This window comes from Daphnia magna, unplaced genomic scaffold (assembly GCF_020631705.1).
Source record: "Daphnia magna isolate NIES unplaced genomic scaffold, ASM2063170v1.1 Dm_contigs229, whole genome shotgun sequence".
Lineage (NCBI taxonomy): Eukaryota > Metazoa > Arthropoda > Branchiopoda > Diplostraca > Daphniidae > Daphnia > Daphnia magna.
Window position 1 is genome coordinate 34,860 of NW_025533190.1, and position 19,808 is coordinate 54,667.

Consider the following 19,808-nt stretch of genomic DNA (forward strand, 5'->3'; position numbering starts at 1 on the left):
GGTTCCCAAAATTTGAGGGTTGGTATATATTCCTTCGCGGTTGATACAAATTATTCTGTTGCCGTTGAAATTGTCTTTGGTTTAGTTGCCGTTGGCCATTTTGATGTGGCCCGTATGAATAAGGTGTTTGGCGTTGCGTTGTTGATTCTTGAAAACTTTCCCTTCCCCTCTGGGCGTTATAGTTTTCTCTATATGGGCTGGCTTCTCTGCTTCTGGAAAAACTTGGTTCTCGGCTGCGTGAGTAGCTTGATTCGCGGCTGTTTTGCTGATTATTGTTAAATCGCACTTTCGGATACTGTGGTCTTGAATTGTGTTCCCGTGATTGTGATCTGCGGGGCTCGTATTGGTCAGTTGCTGCTATGATTGCAGTTTTTTCCTGTGATATTTCATTTTTATTAGCACATTCCATCTCTAAAATTTTCTGTCTTAATTTCTCTATTTCGAAATCCTGTTGTTTTCCATGGTGTGCAATGCCGGCAATGACTGCTGTTAGTTCTTTGTCGTCATTGTTTTCTTTGTTTTGCAAGATCTGTTCCGAAATAAACAGTTGTTTGCATAGTGCATCGAAGTCGTTGGCATCTTCTGGCATTCGTAGGTAAAGTTCCGTTTTTATTTTTGGTAAGATCCCTTGGATTAAAATTTTAATTTTGGTGGTATCCCGCATTTTTTTTACTTTACTCAAGAGCTGGTCTTCCACAACTGTCTTGTTGTGGTCAAGTTTTTCTTCTTTTCCTTCGATTCCGTCGTATGGGTTGTTTAGTCTTGACACGAAAGCTCTGCAGTTTTCTTCCAGTTTCTGTTTTAGCTGCAACAATTTTTTCTTTAAGGCGGCTAGATCATAGCCGTCTTGGAATCTTGCTATGATTGCTGATCGCCAGTCATCGTATTCAAGTTCATCTCCTTGCTCCGATACGTATTCTTCGTGCCAATCCAGAGGTTCACCTTTAAGTCTGTCTGAAAAGAAACGTAATTTCTGGGTGTCGTCCCAATTGTTGTTTCTTGCTACGTGCTCAGCTGTTTTAAGCCACTCCGTTATCATTTTGTCTGTGCTTTTTCCTTTGTATGGAGGGATGGATTTTTTATCTTCTCGAGAGAACAGTTCCCCCAATACTTTTACTATTGGCTGAGTAAAGGTTTTGATCATGTCTATTTCTTCTGTGGTAGGGGTTTTTTCTGTTGATTTCCCTATCGGGTTGTGTCTCGAAGTCTCTGCTTCCTCGGAAGTTTCGTGGTCAAATCCCATGATTTTAAAATCCGGTTTCTCTTTGTTACAAAGTTCGTTCTGTTTCTGCAATAATTCTATTGTTTTATTCTGGGACTCTATTTGTTTTTTTAGAGTTTCAATAGTTTGCTGTTGCTTTAAAACGTGTTCTGTATCTAATTCGAAATGTAATGATTTGTCGTTTATTTCACTTAGTGGTTCGGCGACTGCTGTTTAGCTCTGTTAATTTTGTAATTCCGTAGTGGCACCACCAGCGGTTGCTGCTTAGCCACTCTATTGTCTCCCATCCTCTTTTCAAAGATGTCATTTTCTGTGTCTTCTCCTGATTTCCCAGTGCTATACTGACATCTCGATTAATTGACACAGGTATTTCCGTTCAAACACTGTCTAGATTGTTTTACATGTCATAACTTTGTTCCCTTTATAGCTCTGACTAGAATTGTATAGCCCTGACTAGAATTGTATAAAAGAAAACGTGACTAGAAGTTGACTAGCACTGAGGTCTGACTAGAGTTGAGGTCTTGACAGACGGAACCTTAAGCAAGGTACTAGTCAAACATGTGTTAGAGCTACCTTGTCTATTGCATCTAATCATGTATTCATTCAGTTGCTGTGATAACGGTTCTTGCCCCTCCTGACCTGGTGTTCACCCACTGTGTTTAGTGGCCCAGTTGTATCGTAATCTTTATTCCTCATCCAAGCTAGCTCTGCTAGGTAATTATTCATTGTTACGTGTTGCTTGATCCCTGTCTAACTCCTTTTGTTGTAGATTGATGATAGATGGTCAGAATTCATGACTTTGTTTTATCGAGACTGACACAATATACTCGTAGTCCATACAGTCCACTACTCGAGTACCAACCAAGCTATCATCTGGTGCTTCGAACCGGAGCCACCGGCACGTTTCTGAATCACGCTGTTCAGCATTTGATGTGACTTCGTCCTGGCGTTAAGCAGACTTGCCCACACCTTTTAGCATTTATTGATTGGACTTCGGCCTGCCGTTAAGCAGACCTTCCCACGCTGCTCAGCGTTGAATTGACCCGCCCCTGTGGCGCCTTGACAAAGACTGTCTGCCGTTAAGGAGACCCGACCAAGCCAACGAGAACCAAGTTGGAAGGAACTGACCCTTGAGTTCCAGCCAAGAGAATCCTTTGCCCGTCAAGCAGAGCCGACTACTCGACGAGAACCAAGTTGGGAGTCCAGCTATAGACAGACGGTGTTCCAGGACTTTATTGCAACCTCTTTTGAACTGACTAAGACCCTGCCGTTAAGCAGGCAACCCAGTGGACGAAGATTCTCCATCGACGTACAGCGCTACCATCCACTACGTTGCTGCTAGCTCTGATCCTTCGCTTTATTCTAGCCTTTGTCATTATGGCGGAAGATATTGCAGCGCTCACCATCGACCAATGCAGGGGGCGCCAGAAGGTACTGCGTCAGAAGATAACCGGATGCTGCACCCGTATCCGGAAGGTTATAACCAACAAGCTTTCACGCCGTGAAGCCACCCGCCTCCTGGATGACGCTCGCACTCTCCTTGGTGATTCCGGCCCGATCAATGACCGTTTATTGGAGCTGTTGGAGGAGGCTGAGGGGGAGCAACAACAGGAATCATTCCTGCGTTACGGAGGAGATGTTGACGCAGTGGCGGACGAGGTGGCTGTGTAACTCTCTAGCCGAGAAGGGGATATATCTTCCGTCCCTGGATGGGATCCTGCAGATCCGGAGGTACTCGCCGCCAGACAACGAGCCCAAGACGCCGCGAAGGTTTACGAGGAGGCCGCCAAGGCAGCCGAAGCAGCATTGAAGGAGATGGAGGCAGCCAAGCAGTCCGTTCAGGACCTAGGGGGTGAGAAGGCCTTGAATGACGATCGAGAGGACGATTTTCGGTCGATTATCTCCGTACCCCCGTATAGACCGGTAGCACGAGTTCACGCGCCGGATGAGTGGATCGACGACTATTGCAGTGGAAGAGAGAAGCCGTTCGTTTATTCCGGTGATCATCGCCACACATCAGTACGAGTAGACTTGGAGGTTTACTCCGGTCGCGCTTTGGATTGGTTTGAGTGGATCGACCTCTTTCACTCACTCGTACACCAGACCGGAAAGGCGCCTGGAGAGAAGCTGGCGATTTTGAAGAGGAACGTACGGGGAGAGACAGCCGATTTATTTTACGGATTAGGTGGAGTGCGCTGGCCTACAAGGAATCCCTCCGACGTTTGAAAGGGACATGTGGCAGCCGTGCAGTTATCCGTGCAGCACACCTACAGGCCCTGGATCGAGTCGAGTTACCGACGCCTGCTACATTCCGTAGATTTGCTGAAAAGGTGAGGATTCACCTCTTCAATCTCACCTGGATCGGTGAGACCGGCCATGCTGATTTGATCGAGCGACTCACACAGAAACTTCAGCCCCACGATCGGCTACACTGGAATGACGGCCAGCGTGGAGAATTGGAGCGTCGCACCTTGAACGAGTTTGGCCTCTGGTTATGTACGCGAGCGGCTGCGTACCAGAATGCCTATTCCATTGCCGCCGAGCAGCACCAGAGGAGCAACAATCCAGCGCGGCCACTCCAGGCGGTAAACAACCCGTATCATCAGAAGAGACATTCACGGGCCCATCAGGCCTCCACCAATCACAGGGCCGGACCGGCTCGAGGGGCTCCTGCCCCTACCCCTCGTGAAGGAACGACACCAGCACCCAAAACTCCGTATTGTTTTAAATGTGAGGGTGAGCATCGGTTGGCTGATTGCCAATTCTTCAAGAATATGCCCGTAGCTGGACGAATGACGTTCCTAATGGTGCGCGGCCTGTGCTACTGTTGCTTCGGCGTGCGACATGGAGATAGCAACTGTAGCTTCAAGAAAGAATGCGGCAAGGATGGATGTAAGGCGTTCCACCACCCTCTGATCCACACTGACCGGGGACTTCCGGAGAGAACGGGCACCTCACATTCTGCCAGAGCACCGTCCGGTACCATCGCCTTTGGGGTGATCCGCCTCGACGCCATGAATGCTGACGGGGAGCTGGTGCCCATTAATGTCATGTTGGACGCCGGGAGCAATACAACTTTCATCCGTGAGGGATTGGTTCGTTCGCTCCGGATTTCGGGCGAGCGACAGACACTTCGAGTCCAGGGAGTAGCTGACGCGGCCTCAACGCACCCGAATTCAGAGGAATTGTTTCTCCAGCTGATGACGGCCTTCGGCGACATGGTGACCCTTAAGGGCTCGACCCTGAAGACCGTGACACAGCCAGTTCCCGTGTACAATTGGGAGCAGCTTCACCACCGTTGGACCCACCTTAACGACCTGCCGCCGCTACGCAGCTCTGGCGGAAGAATTGACGTCCTGATTGGTTTAAACCATACAACTCTTATCACACCGACAGATTATCGACTCGGAGCCGACGACGAGCCAGCAGCTATCAAGACAAGGTTAGGATGGACAATCCTTGGTGTGTTGGGATCAGGATCGACGACGGAGACCCTCTGCCACCGTGCCTTTGCCTCTCCAGATGTACACATCACAGCGGAGTTGGTGGAACAACTACGACGGTTCTGCGACACCGAATCATTCGGCACCGAGTACCAGGGCGCGGGAATGTCCACAGACGATCGACGGGCAGTCGATAGGTTGGATGCTGAAACCAAGAAGCTGGATGTGGGTTACCAGGCCCCAATTCTCTGGAAGGATGAAGAGCCTCCATTGTTGCCCGACAACCGGAGTGTAGCTGATTCTCGGCTTCGTCCGCTTCTGAACAAATTTGCAAGAGATCCAGCCTATGAGACACACTATCGAGAGTCGATGGCGAAGAACTTTGCGGAAGGTTACGCAAGGCGGCTGTCTGCCACAGAGGTCGAGGAGCGGCCAACTCGATATTGGCTACCCCATTTTGCAGTGCCCAAGGTTGCTGGGCGCCCTGAGCTGCGGTTGGTTTTCGACGCAGCTGCTAAGTACCGAGGGAGGAGCCTTAACGACTACGTCACACCGGGCCCAGCACTTCAAAATCCGCTCCCAGCTGTCATTCTACACTTCCGGGAGGGAGAGGTGGCGTGGTCGGCAGACATAGGTGCCATGTTCAGCCGCATTCGGCTGGACGACATAGATCGTCGCTATCTTCGATTCCTCTGGCCGGAAGGAGATGGAACGGTGACAACGTGTGAGATGACACGGGTAACATTCGGTGTGTCATGTTCGCCCTATACGGCTATCCGGACGACCTGGAGAGCAGCAGACGACGCAGCCGTGGACCAAGGTGAGGCGGCCGCCACCATCCGGAAATACCTGTACGTTGACGATTACCTGGATTCCAGCAAGACCACTGACGAGGCGCTGCGCCGGGCGACAGCAGTCAACAAGGCTTTGAGCAGTGGTGACTTCCACCTGACCCATTGGGTGACCAACGATGCACGCCTGATGGAGCAGCTCTCTCTTCCAGATCCAAAGGAGAGTAGTGTCAACACAGTGAACCTCGGCGCTGACGATGCCGAGATGGTCCTTGGCATCACCTGGACTCCTGCCACTGATGTTTTAGGTTTTCGTGTCCGGTTAGCAGAGATCAACTATACCCGCGCCGGCCTCCTTTCAAAGGTGGCTGGATTATTTGATCCCCTCGGCGCCGCTGCCCCAATGACCGTGAAGGCCAAGATACGACTACGCCACCTTGGGGTGAAAGGCTTGAGATGGGAAGATGCAGTGACTGGACTAGACCGTGAATGGTGGGAGAACTATTTCGACACAATGGAGCAGCTACACTACTACCCGCTGCCTTTTTCCGGATGAAGACCAGATCGTCCGGACCGAGCTGGATACGTTCGTAGACGCCTCTGAGGAGGCCTGTGCCGCTGTATGTTTTATCCACAATGTCTACGGTGACCACCGAGTGATCCTGCGTTTCATCAAGGCAGTGACCAAGTTAGCTCCGTTAAAAACAGTGTCCGTGTGCAAGTTGGAACTGAACGCTGGTCTTCTTGGAGCGCGTTTGGCCCGTTTCGTGGAATCTTAATTGACCCGGAAGATAGCAGCGCGTCGTTTTTGGACCGATAGCAGTACTGTGCGCAATTGGGTTCGGGCGTTGTCCGGTGACTACCAGATTTATGTGAGCAACCGTATTGGCGAGATCCAGACCCTAACGGATCCTTCGGAGTGGCGTTTCGTTTCAGGAGTGCTAAACCCAGCAGATGCTGCGACCCGCTCTCAACTGGGTGACCGGGCAATCCCAGCGTGGTGGTTGGACGGACCACCCTTCTTGTATCAAGAGGAGACGGCCTGGCCACAAGACCTCCCCTGGACCTTGGAGAAGGCGGAGATGCGTGGGGCCCGCGCCCATTTGAGTGATGTTGTGGCAGAGACAATAGTGCCATTTGACTGGAAGACGGTGAAGATAGCTGCCGGAGACGTGCCCACTCTCATTAGGTTAGAGAATGACTATCTCGATCTTGTCCGACGGTACCAGCGGGAGACCTATCCTGAGGAGATAAGCAGACTTGAACGTGGAAAGGCGATCCGTCCTACGTCAACCTTGCAGCCCTTGACCCCCTTTTTGGATGCTGAGAGGGTGTTGCGGCTGGGAGGGCGTCTCAGTCGAGCGAATTTACCGTACGAGGTTCTCCACCCACCGATCCTGAGTGGCCGACATCTGTTAGCGCGAGCAATCATCCGAGCCTTTCACGAGCAGCTTCATCATTCCAGAACTGACATGGTGCTTGCCCAGGTGCGGCAACATTTCTGGATCACAGCAGGAAGAGAGGCGGTCAAGAGAGCTCGCAGCGAGTGTCTGGCGTGTCGGCGTTTCCGACCCAAAGCAGCATTACAGATGATGGCGGACGTTCATAAGGCCCGTCTAGGTGCGCACCAGCCTTCGTTCACCTATACCTCCGTCGACTATTTTGGCCCTATTGACATCGCCTACCACAGAGGGTCGGCCAAGCGATGGGGCGCCCTGTTCACGTGCCTAGTGACACGGGCCGTGTACACCGACGTGGCGATCTCTCTATCAGCCAATTATTTCTTGCTGGTCTTGCGCCGTTTCGTTTCTATCTACCGCAAGCCAGCTGAGATGTTCTCCGACAACGGAACTAATCTGACCGGGGCGGAGCGACTACTACGTGAGGAGCTGGAGAGACTAAAGGAGAGTTCGGCGTTGGAGACGGAGCTCAAGGCTCTCGGGATTCGATGGTGGTTCCAGCCAGCCCAGACACCCCACTTTGGTGGAGCTCACGAATCGCTGGTGCGATCGGTCAAGAGAGCGCTCTATCCCGTGCTGGACAAGGAGATGAACGGGCAGCGTAATCCGAGTGAGGAGATTCTTCGGACGCTCCTGTTTGAAGTGTCGGGACTGCTCAATTCCCGCCCACTGACTTATGTCAGCTCAGATGCTGACGATATTCGGCCCTTGACGCCGAACGATTTTTTGAATCGCGCCCCAATTGCGGATCTACCGGCGGGAGAGTTCTCTCGAGCCTTGCCACGGGACCACTACCGGTACGTTCAACGGATGGCTGACCGCTTCTGGGAGCTGTGGCATGGAGCATTCCTACAGTCCATGACCTCGCGACGCAAGTGGACAAGACCAGCCCGAAACCTAGCGGTTGGCGACTTCGTTCTCGACGACTGGAAGGATGCACCACGCGGGCGCTGGTGGACCGGAAAAATTGTGAGGACGTATCCGGGAAAGGATGAACTAGTTCGAGCGGTGGACGTCGAGTTTCCGACAGGCATATTGCGCCGGGGAGCTAATCAGCCTGCCTTATTAGAACCAAGGTCACTCGCTCCGGAAGCCGGATCCAGTTCGGGGGAGGATGGTTCGGCGACTGCTGTTTAGCTCTGTTGATTTTGTAATTCCGTAGTGGCGCCACCAGCGGTTGCTGCTTAGCCACTCTATTGTCTCCCATCCTCTTTTCAAAGATGTCATTTTCTGTGTCTTCTCCTGATTTCCCAGTGCTATACTGACATCTCGATTAATTGACACAGGTATTTCCGTTCAAACACTGTCTAGATTGTTTTACATGTCATAACTTTGTTCCCTTTATAGCTCTGACTAGAATTGTATAGCCCTGACTAGAATTGTATAAAAGAAAACGTGACTAGAAGTTGACTAGCACTGAGGTCTGACTAGAGTTGAGGTCTTGACAGACGGAACCTTAAGCAAGGTACTAGTCAAACAAGTGTTAGAGCTACTTTGTCTATTGCATCTAATCATGTATTCATTCAGTTGCTGTGATAACGGTTCTTGCCCCTCCTGACCTGGTGTTCACCCACTGTGTTGAGTGGCCCAGTTGTATCGTAATCTTTATTCCTCATCCAAGCTAGCTCTGCTAGGTAATTATTCATTGTTACGTGTTGCTTGATCCCTGTCTAACTCCTTTTGTTGTAGATTGATGATAGATGATCAGAATTCATGACTTTGTTTTATCGAGACTGACACAATATACTCGTAGTCCATACAGTCCACTACTCGAGTACCAACCAAGCTATCACTTAGTGATGTTAGATCATTGATTTGTTCTATTAGTTTTGAAACTTCTCCTGTATTTTCTTCTGTTCTAGAATTGTCTGCGCTCTCTGCTTCGATGTAAAAAGCTTCTTTTTGCTTATACTCCACTAGACGTTCCTCAAGGCGTTGTATCTTGCTCTCCTGTGTTGAAATGAGTATTTCTTTATCTCTTATTTGTCTTTCGAGGCTTCTATTCCTTGCGGCTAATTCTAGTTGCCCTTTGTGTAGACAGCTTCTTTCTCCCTTTGTTGTTTCTAGAGAGTTTTTCAATTCTCTTACCTCCTTTTCTAATTCGTCGCTTCTGTCTTTCTGTGCCTTTTCGTGTTTTTTAACGGTATTATAACTTTCTAGAAGTAACTTGTTTTCGTTTTGGAGTTTGTTTATATTTTCTTGACCTTCGGTTTCCACGTGTGCTGTAGTATCTTCCTTCTTTTTCAATAGTTTTTTAAGATATTCTTCGTTTTCTGTGTTCTTTCGAAGTATTTGTTCTAATTCACTGATTCGCTGATAAGTTTTTTCTAGTGAATTCTTTAAGAATTCGTTACTTTCTATTATTTTTTCGTTCGATTGATTTGGATTTCTTTCTTTTTTTGCATTTTGTTTTTGTAAGTTAAAGTTTTCTAAACTGATTTCTTCTGTTCGTTTTTTCTCTGCGACTTGTTGCGCAAGTGCTTCTTCTTGTAGAACGGTGTTTACTTTGATCAAGAATTCTTTCTCTTTACCTTTAACAGTTTTTAACTGTTGTAAAAGAGTGTCTACGTTACTAAATTCTCCTCCGAGTGACTGAATCTGATCTCTTATAGTTTTTGTTGTTTTACTTATGCGCCGCTGTATTTGCCTCTTTTTTTCTATCTTCCAATTGTTTTATCGCGGTTGTTGTTGAAGTTGTTTGATAACTTTTTGATTTTTCCTTAGTATACTTGTATTCTAATTCAACTAATTCTTTCCAGCTGAGAATAAATGCGGCTCTTGGCGTTTTGATTTCAGATTCAGGATTTGTTATATCATGGGTTTTCAAATTTGAGTTTACTGGTGGTGAAGTTTCGTTAGTTAAGTCAGGGTAAACGGAGAAGGTCCTGAGAGTAGTCTGTGGTAAAAAAGATTTCTGCATTCGCTTACCGTGATGGATTTTATTGACTGACGCAAGTAGAAAGAGAGAGAAAAAAAAGTTATTAGTACTTTATCCTCCTGATTCAATTTTATTGTCTACTGTTTTGAAGTCTCTTATACCGGTGACAAAATCTTTTATTTCAATTTCAAGTCTCGTTGGGACCTCCAATTGTAAGATTTGCCAGGCGTGTATTTAATAGACTTCTACAATAGCAATACAATCAAACCAAGAAGCATGGCACTACTCTGAATATTGTTGCGAATAACATTGCTTTTATACAGAATTACAAGTGGCACATTGGGTGTGGCTTAGATGGCGGTGGCGTGTGGTCACTTGGTCATGTGGGCGTTGCCTTGGTGTACACCTTGCGTACACTCAATGTCCGTGCAGATTTGCCATCTTCTGTAAAGCGTAAATAATGCAGTTGGCTCGTTACAACAGCATCGAATATACTTGTATTCAATGTGAATACACTGTTATACCATGAGTATTTACTTTTATATGTAAACAGCATCAAGTATACTTGTATTCTATGTGAATACACTGTTATACCATGAGTTTTTACTTCTATATGTAAACAGCATCAAATATACTTGTATTCAATGTGAATACACTGTTATACCATGAGTTTTTACTTCTATATGTAAACTGCATCAAATATACTTGTATTCAATGTGAATACACTGTTATACCATGAGTTTTTACTTCTATGTGTAATCTGCATGGAATATACTTGTATTCAATGTGAATACACTGTTATACCGTAAGTTTTTACTTCTATATGTAAACTGCATGGAATCTACTTGTATTCAATGTGAATACACTGTTATACCATGAGTTTTTACTTCTATATGTAAACAGCATCAAATATACTTGTATTCAATGTGAATACACTGTTATACCATGGGTTTCTACTTCTATATGTAAACAGCATCAAATATACTTGTATCCAATGTGAATACACTGTTATGATATGAGTTTCTAGTTCTATATGTAAACAGCATCAAATATACTTGTATTCAATGTGAATACACTGTTATACCATGAGTTTTTACTTCTATATGTAAACAGTATCAAATATACTTGTATTCAATGTGAATACTCTGTTATACCATGAGTTTTTACTTCTATATGTAAACTGCATGGAATATACTTAAATTCAATGTAAATACACTGTTATACCATGAGTTTTTACTTCTAAATGTAAAATGAATGGAATATAATTGTATTCAATATGTATACACTGTTAACCCATGAGTTTTTACTTCTATATGTAAACCGCAAATATATACTTGAATTCAATGTGAATACACTGTTATACCATGAGTTTTTACTTCTATATGTAAACTGAATGGAATATACTTGTATTCAATGTGAATACACTGTTATACCATGAGTTTTTATTTCTATATGTAAACTGCATCAAATATACTTGTATTCAATGTGAATACACTGTTATACCATGAGTTTTTACTTCTATATGTAAACTGAATGGAATATACTTGTATTCAATGTGAATACACTGTTATACCATGAGTTTTTACTTCTATATGTAAACTGCATCAAATATACTTGAATTCAATGTAAATACACTGTTATACCATGAGTTTTTACTGCTATATGTAAACTGCATCAAATATACTTGAATTCAAAGTGAATACACTGTTATACCATGAGTTTTTACTTCTATATGTAAACAGCATCCAATATACTTGTATTCAATGTTAATACACTGTTATACCATGAGTTTCTACTTCTATATGTAAACAGCATCAAATATACTTGTATTCAATGTGAATACACTGTTATACAAAGAGTTTTTACTTCTATATGTAAACAGCATGGAATATACTTGTATTCAATGTGAATACACTGTTATACCATGAGTTTTTACTTCTATATGTAAACTGCATCAAATATACTTGAATTCAATGTGAATACACTGTTATACCATGAGTTTTTACTTCTATATGTAAAATGCATGGAATATACTTGTATTCAATGTGAATACACTGTTATACCATGAGTTTTACTTCTATATGTAAACTTCATGGAATATACTTGTATTCAATGTGAATCACTGTTATACCATGAGTTTTTACTTCTATATGTAAACAGCATCAAATATACTTGTATTCAATGTGAATTAGGGTGTACAGTATAAAATGGACATTTTTTTATTCATTCGGCATTCGAGATTTGGGTTAATAATTGTAAAATAAATAACTTCTTAAAGTCTTAGATTTTTAAAATAAAATTATCTTTCCCCACTTGCCAGTATAAATTTTGTGTTTGGTTGAAATTCAATTTTTTTTTTGATATTTTTGGTTAGAAACTGAATTAAAACTAAATAAATTTAAACGGCGCTTGGCCGTTCGTTAGCTACACATATGAGGCACGTTTACTGAAAATTTGAGCCCTCCACCTTTTTTTTATCTTCACGCACAATATGGGAAAAATAACTCTATTTGGATTTAAAGTACATTTGTATTGTTTTTGTACTATTACAACATTTCCATTGCTTCTTTACTCATATTTGAGATACTGAAATTGGAACGGTGTTGTTCAACTAGCTGAGCAAGGGACTCTCTTTCTTTTTTATCAAAGCAACTGTCTTTATAGTCTCCAATCAGCTTGATGCCCCTCTCTGCGCAATCGTTAACTGTTATTAACGAGTCAACGAATTCCTTCGCCACTCGAAAGTCTTCAAAATGAATCCACAAATTACAAGGCACCATCATCCATTCTTGGCGTTTGTTCAGTTTCAATAAATGAAATAAAAGCCATGACCTACCGCAATGTAAATTTATAAGTAAATAGGAAATATATATAAGATTCAATAATAATGAGAAAAGACCTTTCTCCAATAAGGTCTGATAGAGTGGGTTGGTCATCTGGACGCCAATTTATTGTTGGTGGCTTCGGCTTCCCTACAGCGAATTCGGTTGGTCTACTCGTTGATATAAGAGTGTGAGCTAATTTGTTTTTATCTTCGTCTGTAAGGTTCGGATCAAAAAGTGCAAGAGGCACAAGTTCTTGTGTCAAGTAATCCAAATGCAAATTGATGGAGTGAATCGTTTCTTTTGCTAGAAGATGCAAAAGTATTTTGTTAGTTCCTATTAGGCTACATTATTCAATTAAAAATTCAATGAATTTACGAAAATATACCAGCTTCTTTATCGACTAAGGAGTATTGATGCATAAAGCAAAGGAATCGTAGATCATTAAAAGGTGCTGACGACGTTAAAGATGACTGAAGGAAATATTTTCCATAAAACACAGCTATATAAATTGCCATACGCTTTACTTCCTTCACTTCTTTGGGGCGAAGATGAAAAAATTTTTGAAGTAGATGTATTTTAAGGTAATAAATAGCCTTCGCCATGAAGCGAGCGTGATGATCGGCACCAGGGCGGCGAATTTTGAATTGATTAGTTGACAAATCAGCTCCAAGGAAGACGGCCATGAGCTCACACAACTCTTTGTAGTCTTCTCTAGGGAACACATCGTTTTTCAAGCAGTTTCCCGCCCACTCCTTCACTTCATTCGCTTGAGAGGTCATGAATGGATTCAGTTCATCATAGTCCAAAGTCTGGTATTCTTCTGGAGAAATAAGTGGTTGAAAACTATTGTAATCGTCTTTGAATCTTGAAAAAAGCTTGTATGTCGGGCCTGTTGTTGGACCACCAAGTTTCTTCTGAGTTCTTTTAATGTGACATTCGGCAATGTGTCTACGACATGGACAATTCAGGAGTGGATGTCCGAGTTCCTGTTCTAATAATACAGTAGCTCCATTATACGCACCAGAATTACTGGCGGTTGTGTCGTAAACGGCTGCGACGACGTTATCTTGGAGGTTCCATTCGGTCAAAGCTTGGATACAGGCATCTTTTTGTGCCAATCCAGAAGAAGATAGAACACTACAAATGGACAAAATCTTGGGCGGTGGACTGAAAACAATGGCAACTCTATCCTCTTTTAGTCCTCCTCTCATTGAAAATATTTTTGAATCAAAGTGGATAGTACCATGTCGAGGAGGTATGTAGCTTTGTCGCACTTCTTTTGCGATTCTCTCGATCTCTTTGGATCTTTTTTGATGAACACTTCCGACAGACAACGTTACATTAGATAGAGTTGATCCACTAACCGAGTTCACGAAAGAAGCCAGCATTACTGTGTGTTGCCGAGTAGAGAGGCCCATCCTTAAAGCAGCACTCGATGTCGGAGTGATTAAATCTCTTTGTAGCACTACGTCAGTCTCACTTGTAAAGTTCATTTCATGTTCAAATGAAGAATCCAGGTCTACGATGTTTTTTCCTTCACCATCAGTTGAAGAATCTATGCTGTCATCTGCTGCTGTTGTCTGAGCGATTCTGTCAAGTTCTTTTTGTTTTCTTTGTTCAATTAAATCTTCTCTTTCCTTTCTCTGTCTTTCTTTTGCATCCAATATCTTGTCCACTCCATCCATACACCCCACCTGAGGTACCTGACGCTGTCCAATTAGAAAATCCCAATCAATTTTCCACTCAGTGTTTGGTGACTCAGATCGGGTGTTTCCTGATTGTTCTAACAATCCGTAGGTGTTGGGGTGAGAAATATCAAAAAGACATTTGAGATTACCGACAAACTGTTGTATCCTTTCTTGTGGTTTAGTATCATTCAGACGATTATTGGGGATTTTCTTCAAAGTCTCATATTTCCCAACAAGTTTTACTATTTGATCTAAACATGACTTCTCAGGCTTAGTGGGAATTCGAGATGGTTTCCAAAATCGAGAAATAATCTCATCGTATATAATCTTGGCGATGGCTCGAACAGTAGAAGTAAATGGACCACAACTATTATCTCTTATAAAAAGATAACGTTTTAAAATAAGGTGATTGATTGGGAGTTTTGAACCAAGAATTTCACTGATTGTAGATCCAACAAGCCAATGATGACTTTCAGAACGAAGGACACGTTTCATTTTCACTTACACTTGTTTCTCGTTTACGCTTCTGACAATTAACTGACAACAACAACAACTCTTACGGTGACCCCTTGCGGTCACAGTAATTATGACTTCGGTTTTTCTGACAACATTGGCGCTCTTTGAACTGATTGTGCGTGAAGATAAAAAAAAGGTGGAGGGCTCAAATTTTAAGTAAACGTGCCTCATATGTGTAGCTAACGAACGGCCAAGCGCCGTTTAAATTTATTTAGTTTTAATTCAGTTTCTAACCAAAAATATCTAAAAAAAAATTGAATTTCAACCAAACACAAAATTTATACTGGCAAGTGGGGAAAGATAATTTTATTTTAAAAATCTAAGTCTTTAAGAAGTTATTTATTTTACAATTATTAACCCAAATCTCGAATGCCGAATGAATAAAAAAATGTCCATTTTATACTGTACACCCTAATGTGAATACACTGTTATACCATGAGTTTTTACTTCTATATGTAAACTGCATCAAATATACTTGTATTCAATGTGAATACACTGTTATACCATGAGTTTTTACTTTTATATGTAAACAGCATGAAATATACTTGTATTCAATGTGGATACACTGTTATACCATGAGTTTCTATTTCTATATGTAAACAGAATCAAATATACTTGTATTCAATGTGAATACACTGTTATACCATGAGTTTTTACTTCTATATGTAAACTGCATGGAATATACTTGTATTAATGTGAATACACTGTTATACCATGAGTTTTTACTTCTATAAGTAAACTGCATTGAATATACTTGTATTCAATGTGAATACACTGTTATACCATGAGTTTTTACTTCTATATGTAAACAGCATCAATTATACTTGTATTCAATGTGAATACACTGTTATACCATGAGTTTTTACTTCTATATGTAAACTGCATCAAATATACTTGTATTCAATGTGAATACACTATGATAACATGAGTTTTTACTTCTATATGTAAACAGCATGGAATATACTTGTATTCAATGTGGATACACTGTTATACCATGAGTTTCTATTTCTATATGTAAACAGCATCAAATATACTTGTATTCAATGTGAATACACTGTTATACCATGAGTTTTTACTTCTAGATATAAACTGCATAGAATATACTTGTATTCAATGTGAATACACTGTTTTACCATGAATTTTTACTTCTATATGTAAACATTATCAAATATACTTGTATTCAATGTGAATACACTGTTATACCATGAGTTTTTACTTCTATATGTAAACAGCATCAAATATACTTGAATTCAATGTGAATATACTGTTATACCATTAGTTTTTACTTCTATAAGTAAACTGCACTTAATATACTTGTATTCAATGTGAATACACTGTTATACCATGAGTTTTTACTTCTATATGTAAACAGCATGGAATATACTTGTATTCAATGTGAATACACTGTTATACCATGAGTTTTTACTTCTATATGTAAACAGCATCAAATATACTTGTATTCAATGTGAATACATTGTTATACCATGAGTTTTTATTTCTATATGTAAACAGCATCAAATATACTTGTATTCAATGTGAATACACTGTTATACCATGAGTTTTTACTTCTATATGTAAACAGCATCAAATATACTTGTATTCAATGTGAATACACTGTTATACCATGAGTTTTTACTTCTATATGTAAACAGCATCAAATATACTTGTATTCAATGTAAATACACTGTTATACCATGAGTTTTTACTTCTATATGTAAACTGCATCAAATATACTTGAATTCAAAGTGAATACACTGTTATACCATGAGTTTTTACTTCTATATGTAAACAGCATCCAATATACTTGTATTCAATGTTAATACACTGTTATACCATGAGTTTCTACTTCTATATGTAAACAGCATCAAATATACTTGTATTCAATGTGAATACACTGTTATACCATGAGTTTTTACTTCTATATGTAAACAGCATCGAATATACTTGTATTCAATGTGAATACACTGTTATACCATGAGTTTTTACTTCTATATGTAAACTGCATCAAATATACTTGTATTCAATGTGAATACACTGTTTTACAATGAGTTTTTACTTCTATATGTAAACTGCATGGAATATACTTGTATTCAATGTAAATACACTGTTATACCATGAGTTTTTACTTCTATATGTAAACTTCATGGAATATACTTGTATTCAATGTGAATCACTGTTATACCATGAGTTTTTACTTCTATATGTAAACAGCATGAAATATACTTGTATTCAATGTGGATACACTGTTATACCATGAGTTTCTATTTCTATATGTAAACAGAATCAAATATACTTGTATTCAATGTGAATACACTGTTATACCAGGAGTTTTTACTTCTATATGTGAACTGCATGGAATATACTTGTATTCAATGTGAATACACTGTTATACCATGAGTTTTTACTTCTATAAGTAAACTGCATTGAATATACTTGTATTCAATGTGAATACACTGTTATACCATGAGTTTTTACTTCTATATGTAAACAGCATCAATTATACTTGTATTCAATGTGAATACACTGTTATACCATGAGTTTTTACTTCTTTATGTAAACTGCATAGAATATACTTGTATTCAATGTGAATACACTATTATACCATGAGTTTTTACTTCTATATGTAAACAGCATGGAATATACTTGTATTCAATGTGGATACACTGTTATACCATGAGTTTCTATTTCTATATGTAAACAGAATCAAATATACTTGTATTCAATGTGAATACACTGTTATACCATGAGTTTTTACTTCTAGATATAAACTGCATAGAATATACTTGTAATCAATGTGAATACACTGGTTTACCATGAATTTTTACTTCTATATGTAAACATTATCAAATATACTTGTATTCAATGTGAATACACTGTTATACCATGAGTTTCTACTTCTGTATGTAAACAGCATCAAATATACTTGTATTCAATGTGAATACACTGTTATACCATGAGTTTCTACTTCTATATGTAAACAGCATCAAATATACTTGTATTCAATGTGAATATACTGTTATACCATTAGTTTTTACTTCTATAAGTAAACTGCACTAAATATACTTGTATTCAATGTGAATACACTGTTATACCATGAGTTTTTACTTCTATATGTAAACAGCATGGAATATACTTGTATTCAATGTGGATACACTGTTATACCATGAGTTTCTATTTCTATATGTAAACTGCATGGAATATACTTGTATTCAATGTGAATACACTGTTATACCATGAGTTTTTACTTCTATATGTAAACTGCATGGAATTTACTTGTATTCAATGTGAATACACTGTTATACCATGAGTTTTTACTTCTATAAGTAAACTGCATTGAATATACTTGTATTCAATGTGAATACACTGTTATACCATGAGTTTTTACTTCTATATGTAAACAGCATCAAATATACTTGTATTCAATCTGAATACACTGTTATACCATGAGTTTCTACTTCTATATGTAAACAGCATCAAATATACTTGTATTCAATGTGAATATACTGTTATACCATTAGTTTTTACTTCTATATGTAAACATTATCAAATATACTTGTATTCAATGTGAATACACTGTTATACCATGAGTTTCTACTTCTATATGTAAACAGCATCAAATATACTTGTATTCAATGTGAATACACTGTTATACCATGAGTTTCTACTTCTATATGTAAACAGCATCAAATATACTTGTATTCAATGTGAATATACTGTTATACCATTAGTTTTTACTTCTATAAGTAAACTGCACTTAATATACTTGTATTCAATGTGAATACACTGTTATACCATGAGTTTTTACTTCTATATGTAAACAGCATGGAATATACTTGTATTCAATGTGAATACACTGTTATACCATGAGTTTCTACTTCTATATGTAAACAGCATCAAATATACTTGTATTCAATGTGAATACATTGTTATACCATGAGTTTTTATTTCTATATGTAAACAGCATCAAATATACTTGTATTCAATGTGAATACACTGTTATACCATGAGTTTCTACTTCTATATGTAAACAGCATCAAATATACTTGTATTCAATGTGAATACACTGTTATACCATGAGTTTTCACTTCTATATGTAAACAGCATCAAATATACTTGAATTCAATGTAAATACACTGTTATACCATGAGTTTTTACTGCTATATGTAAACTGCATCAAATATACTTGAATTCAAAGTGAATACACTGTTATACCATGAGTTTTTACTTCTATATGTAAACAGCATCCAATATACTTGTATTCAATGTTAATACACTGTTATACCATGAGTTTCTACTTCTATATGTAAACAGCATCAAATATACTTGTATTCAATGTGAATACACTGTTATACCATGAGTTTTTACTTCTATATGTAAACAGCATGGAATATACTTGTATTCAATGTGAATACACTGTTATACCATGAGTTTTTACTTCTATATGTAAACTGCATCAAATATACTTGTATTCAATGTGAATACACTGTTTTACCATGAGTTTTTACTTCTATATGTAAACTGCATGGAATATACTTGTATTCAATGTAAATACACTGTTATACCATGAGTTTTTACTTCTATATGTAAACTTCATGGAATATACTTGTATTCAATGTGAATACACTGTTATACCATGAGTTTTTACTTCTATATGTAAACAGCATCAAATATACTTGTATTCAATGTGAATACACTGTTATACCATGAGTTTTTACTTCTATATGTAAACTGCATCAAATATACTTGTATTCAATGTGAATACACTGTTATACCATGAGTTTTTACTTCTATATGTAAACAGCATGAAATATACTTGTATTCAATGTGGATACACTGTTATACCATGAGTTTCTATTTCTATATGTAAACAGAATCAAATATACTTGTATTCAATGTGAATACACTGTTATACCATGAGTTTTTACTTCTATATGTAAACTGCATGGAATATACTTGTATTCAATGTGAATACACTGTTATACCAT

The 19,808-nt window shown here is 39.9% G+C and overlaps 2 protein-coding genes and 2 long non-coding RNA genes across 4 annotated transcripts; 3 read left to right on the top strand and 1 right to left on the bottom strand.

The window, feature by feature from the left end:
• The first annotated feature begins 1,503 nt into the window (after positions 1–1,503).
• Positions 1,504–1,963, top strand: LOC116935158. Its single transcript, XR_004401161.2, has 3 exons — positions 1,504–1,588; positions 1,650–1,767; positions 1,830–1,963. It is a non-coding gene; the product is annotated as an uncharacterized LOC116935158 (long non-coding RNA).
• A 636-nt stretch (positions 1,964–2,599) lies between these two features.
• Positions 2,600–8,053, top strand: LOC123467767. Its single transcript, XM_045167562.1, has 6 exons — positions 2,600–2,889; positions 2,946–3,074; positions 3,142–3,285; positions 3,408–5,941; positions 6,015–6,209; positions 6,252–8,053. The coding sequence occupies exons 1-6, from the start codon at positions 2,600–2,602 to the stop codon at positions 8,051–8,053; spliced, it is 5,094 nt and encodes a 1,697-aa protein (XP_045023497.1).
• An 85-nt stretch (positions 8,054–8,138) lies between these two features.
• Positions 8,139–8,467, top strand: LOC123467766. Its single transcript, XR_006641901.1, has 3 exons — positions 8,139–8,202; positions 8,264–8,381; positions 8,444–8,467. It is a non-coding gene; the product is annotated as an uncharacterized LOC123467766 (long non-coding RNA).
• A 3,873-nt stretch (positions 8,468–12,340) lies between these two features.
• LOC116915626 lies at positions 12,341–15,128 on the bottom strand. The gene is made up of 3 exons (XM_032920754.2): positions 13,005–15,128; positions 12,694–12,922; positions 12,341–12,626 (listed from the first exon to the last, which is right to left on the bottom strand). The coding sequence occupies exons 1-3, from the start codon at positions 14,800–14,802 to the stop codon at positions 12,341–12,343; spliced, it is 2,313 nt and encodes a 770-aa protein (XP_032776645.2). The 5' UTR covers positions 14,803–15,128.
• Positions 15,129–19,808: the final 4,680 nt, after the last annotated feature.

Coding starts and splice junctions, on each gene's coding strand:
- LOC116915626 (XM_032920754.2), bottom strand. CDS start 14,802: ATGAAACGTGTCCTTCGTTCTGAAAGTCATCATTGGCTTGTTGGATCT. Junction 12,923..13,004: donor CTTAGTCGATAAAGAAGCTG/GTATATTTTCGT, acceptor TGCATCTTCTAG/CAAAAGAAACGATTCACTCC. Junction 12,627..12,693: donor TCAGACCTTATTGGAGAAAG/GTCTTTTCTCAT, acceptor ACATTGCGGTAG/GTCATGGCTTTTATTTCATT.
- LOC123467767 (XM_045167562.1), top strand. CDS start 2,600: ATGGCGGAAGATATTGCAGCGCTCACCATCGACCAATGCAGGGGGCGC. Junction 2,890..2,945: donor GTGGCGGACGAGGTGGCTGT/GTAACTCTCTAG, acceptor GGGATCCTGCAG/ATCCGGAGGTACTCGCCGCC. Junction 3,286..3,407: donor TCCGGTCGCGCTTTGGATTG/GTTTGAGTGGAT, acceptor TTTACGGATTAG/GTGGAGTGCGCTGGCCTACA.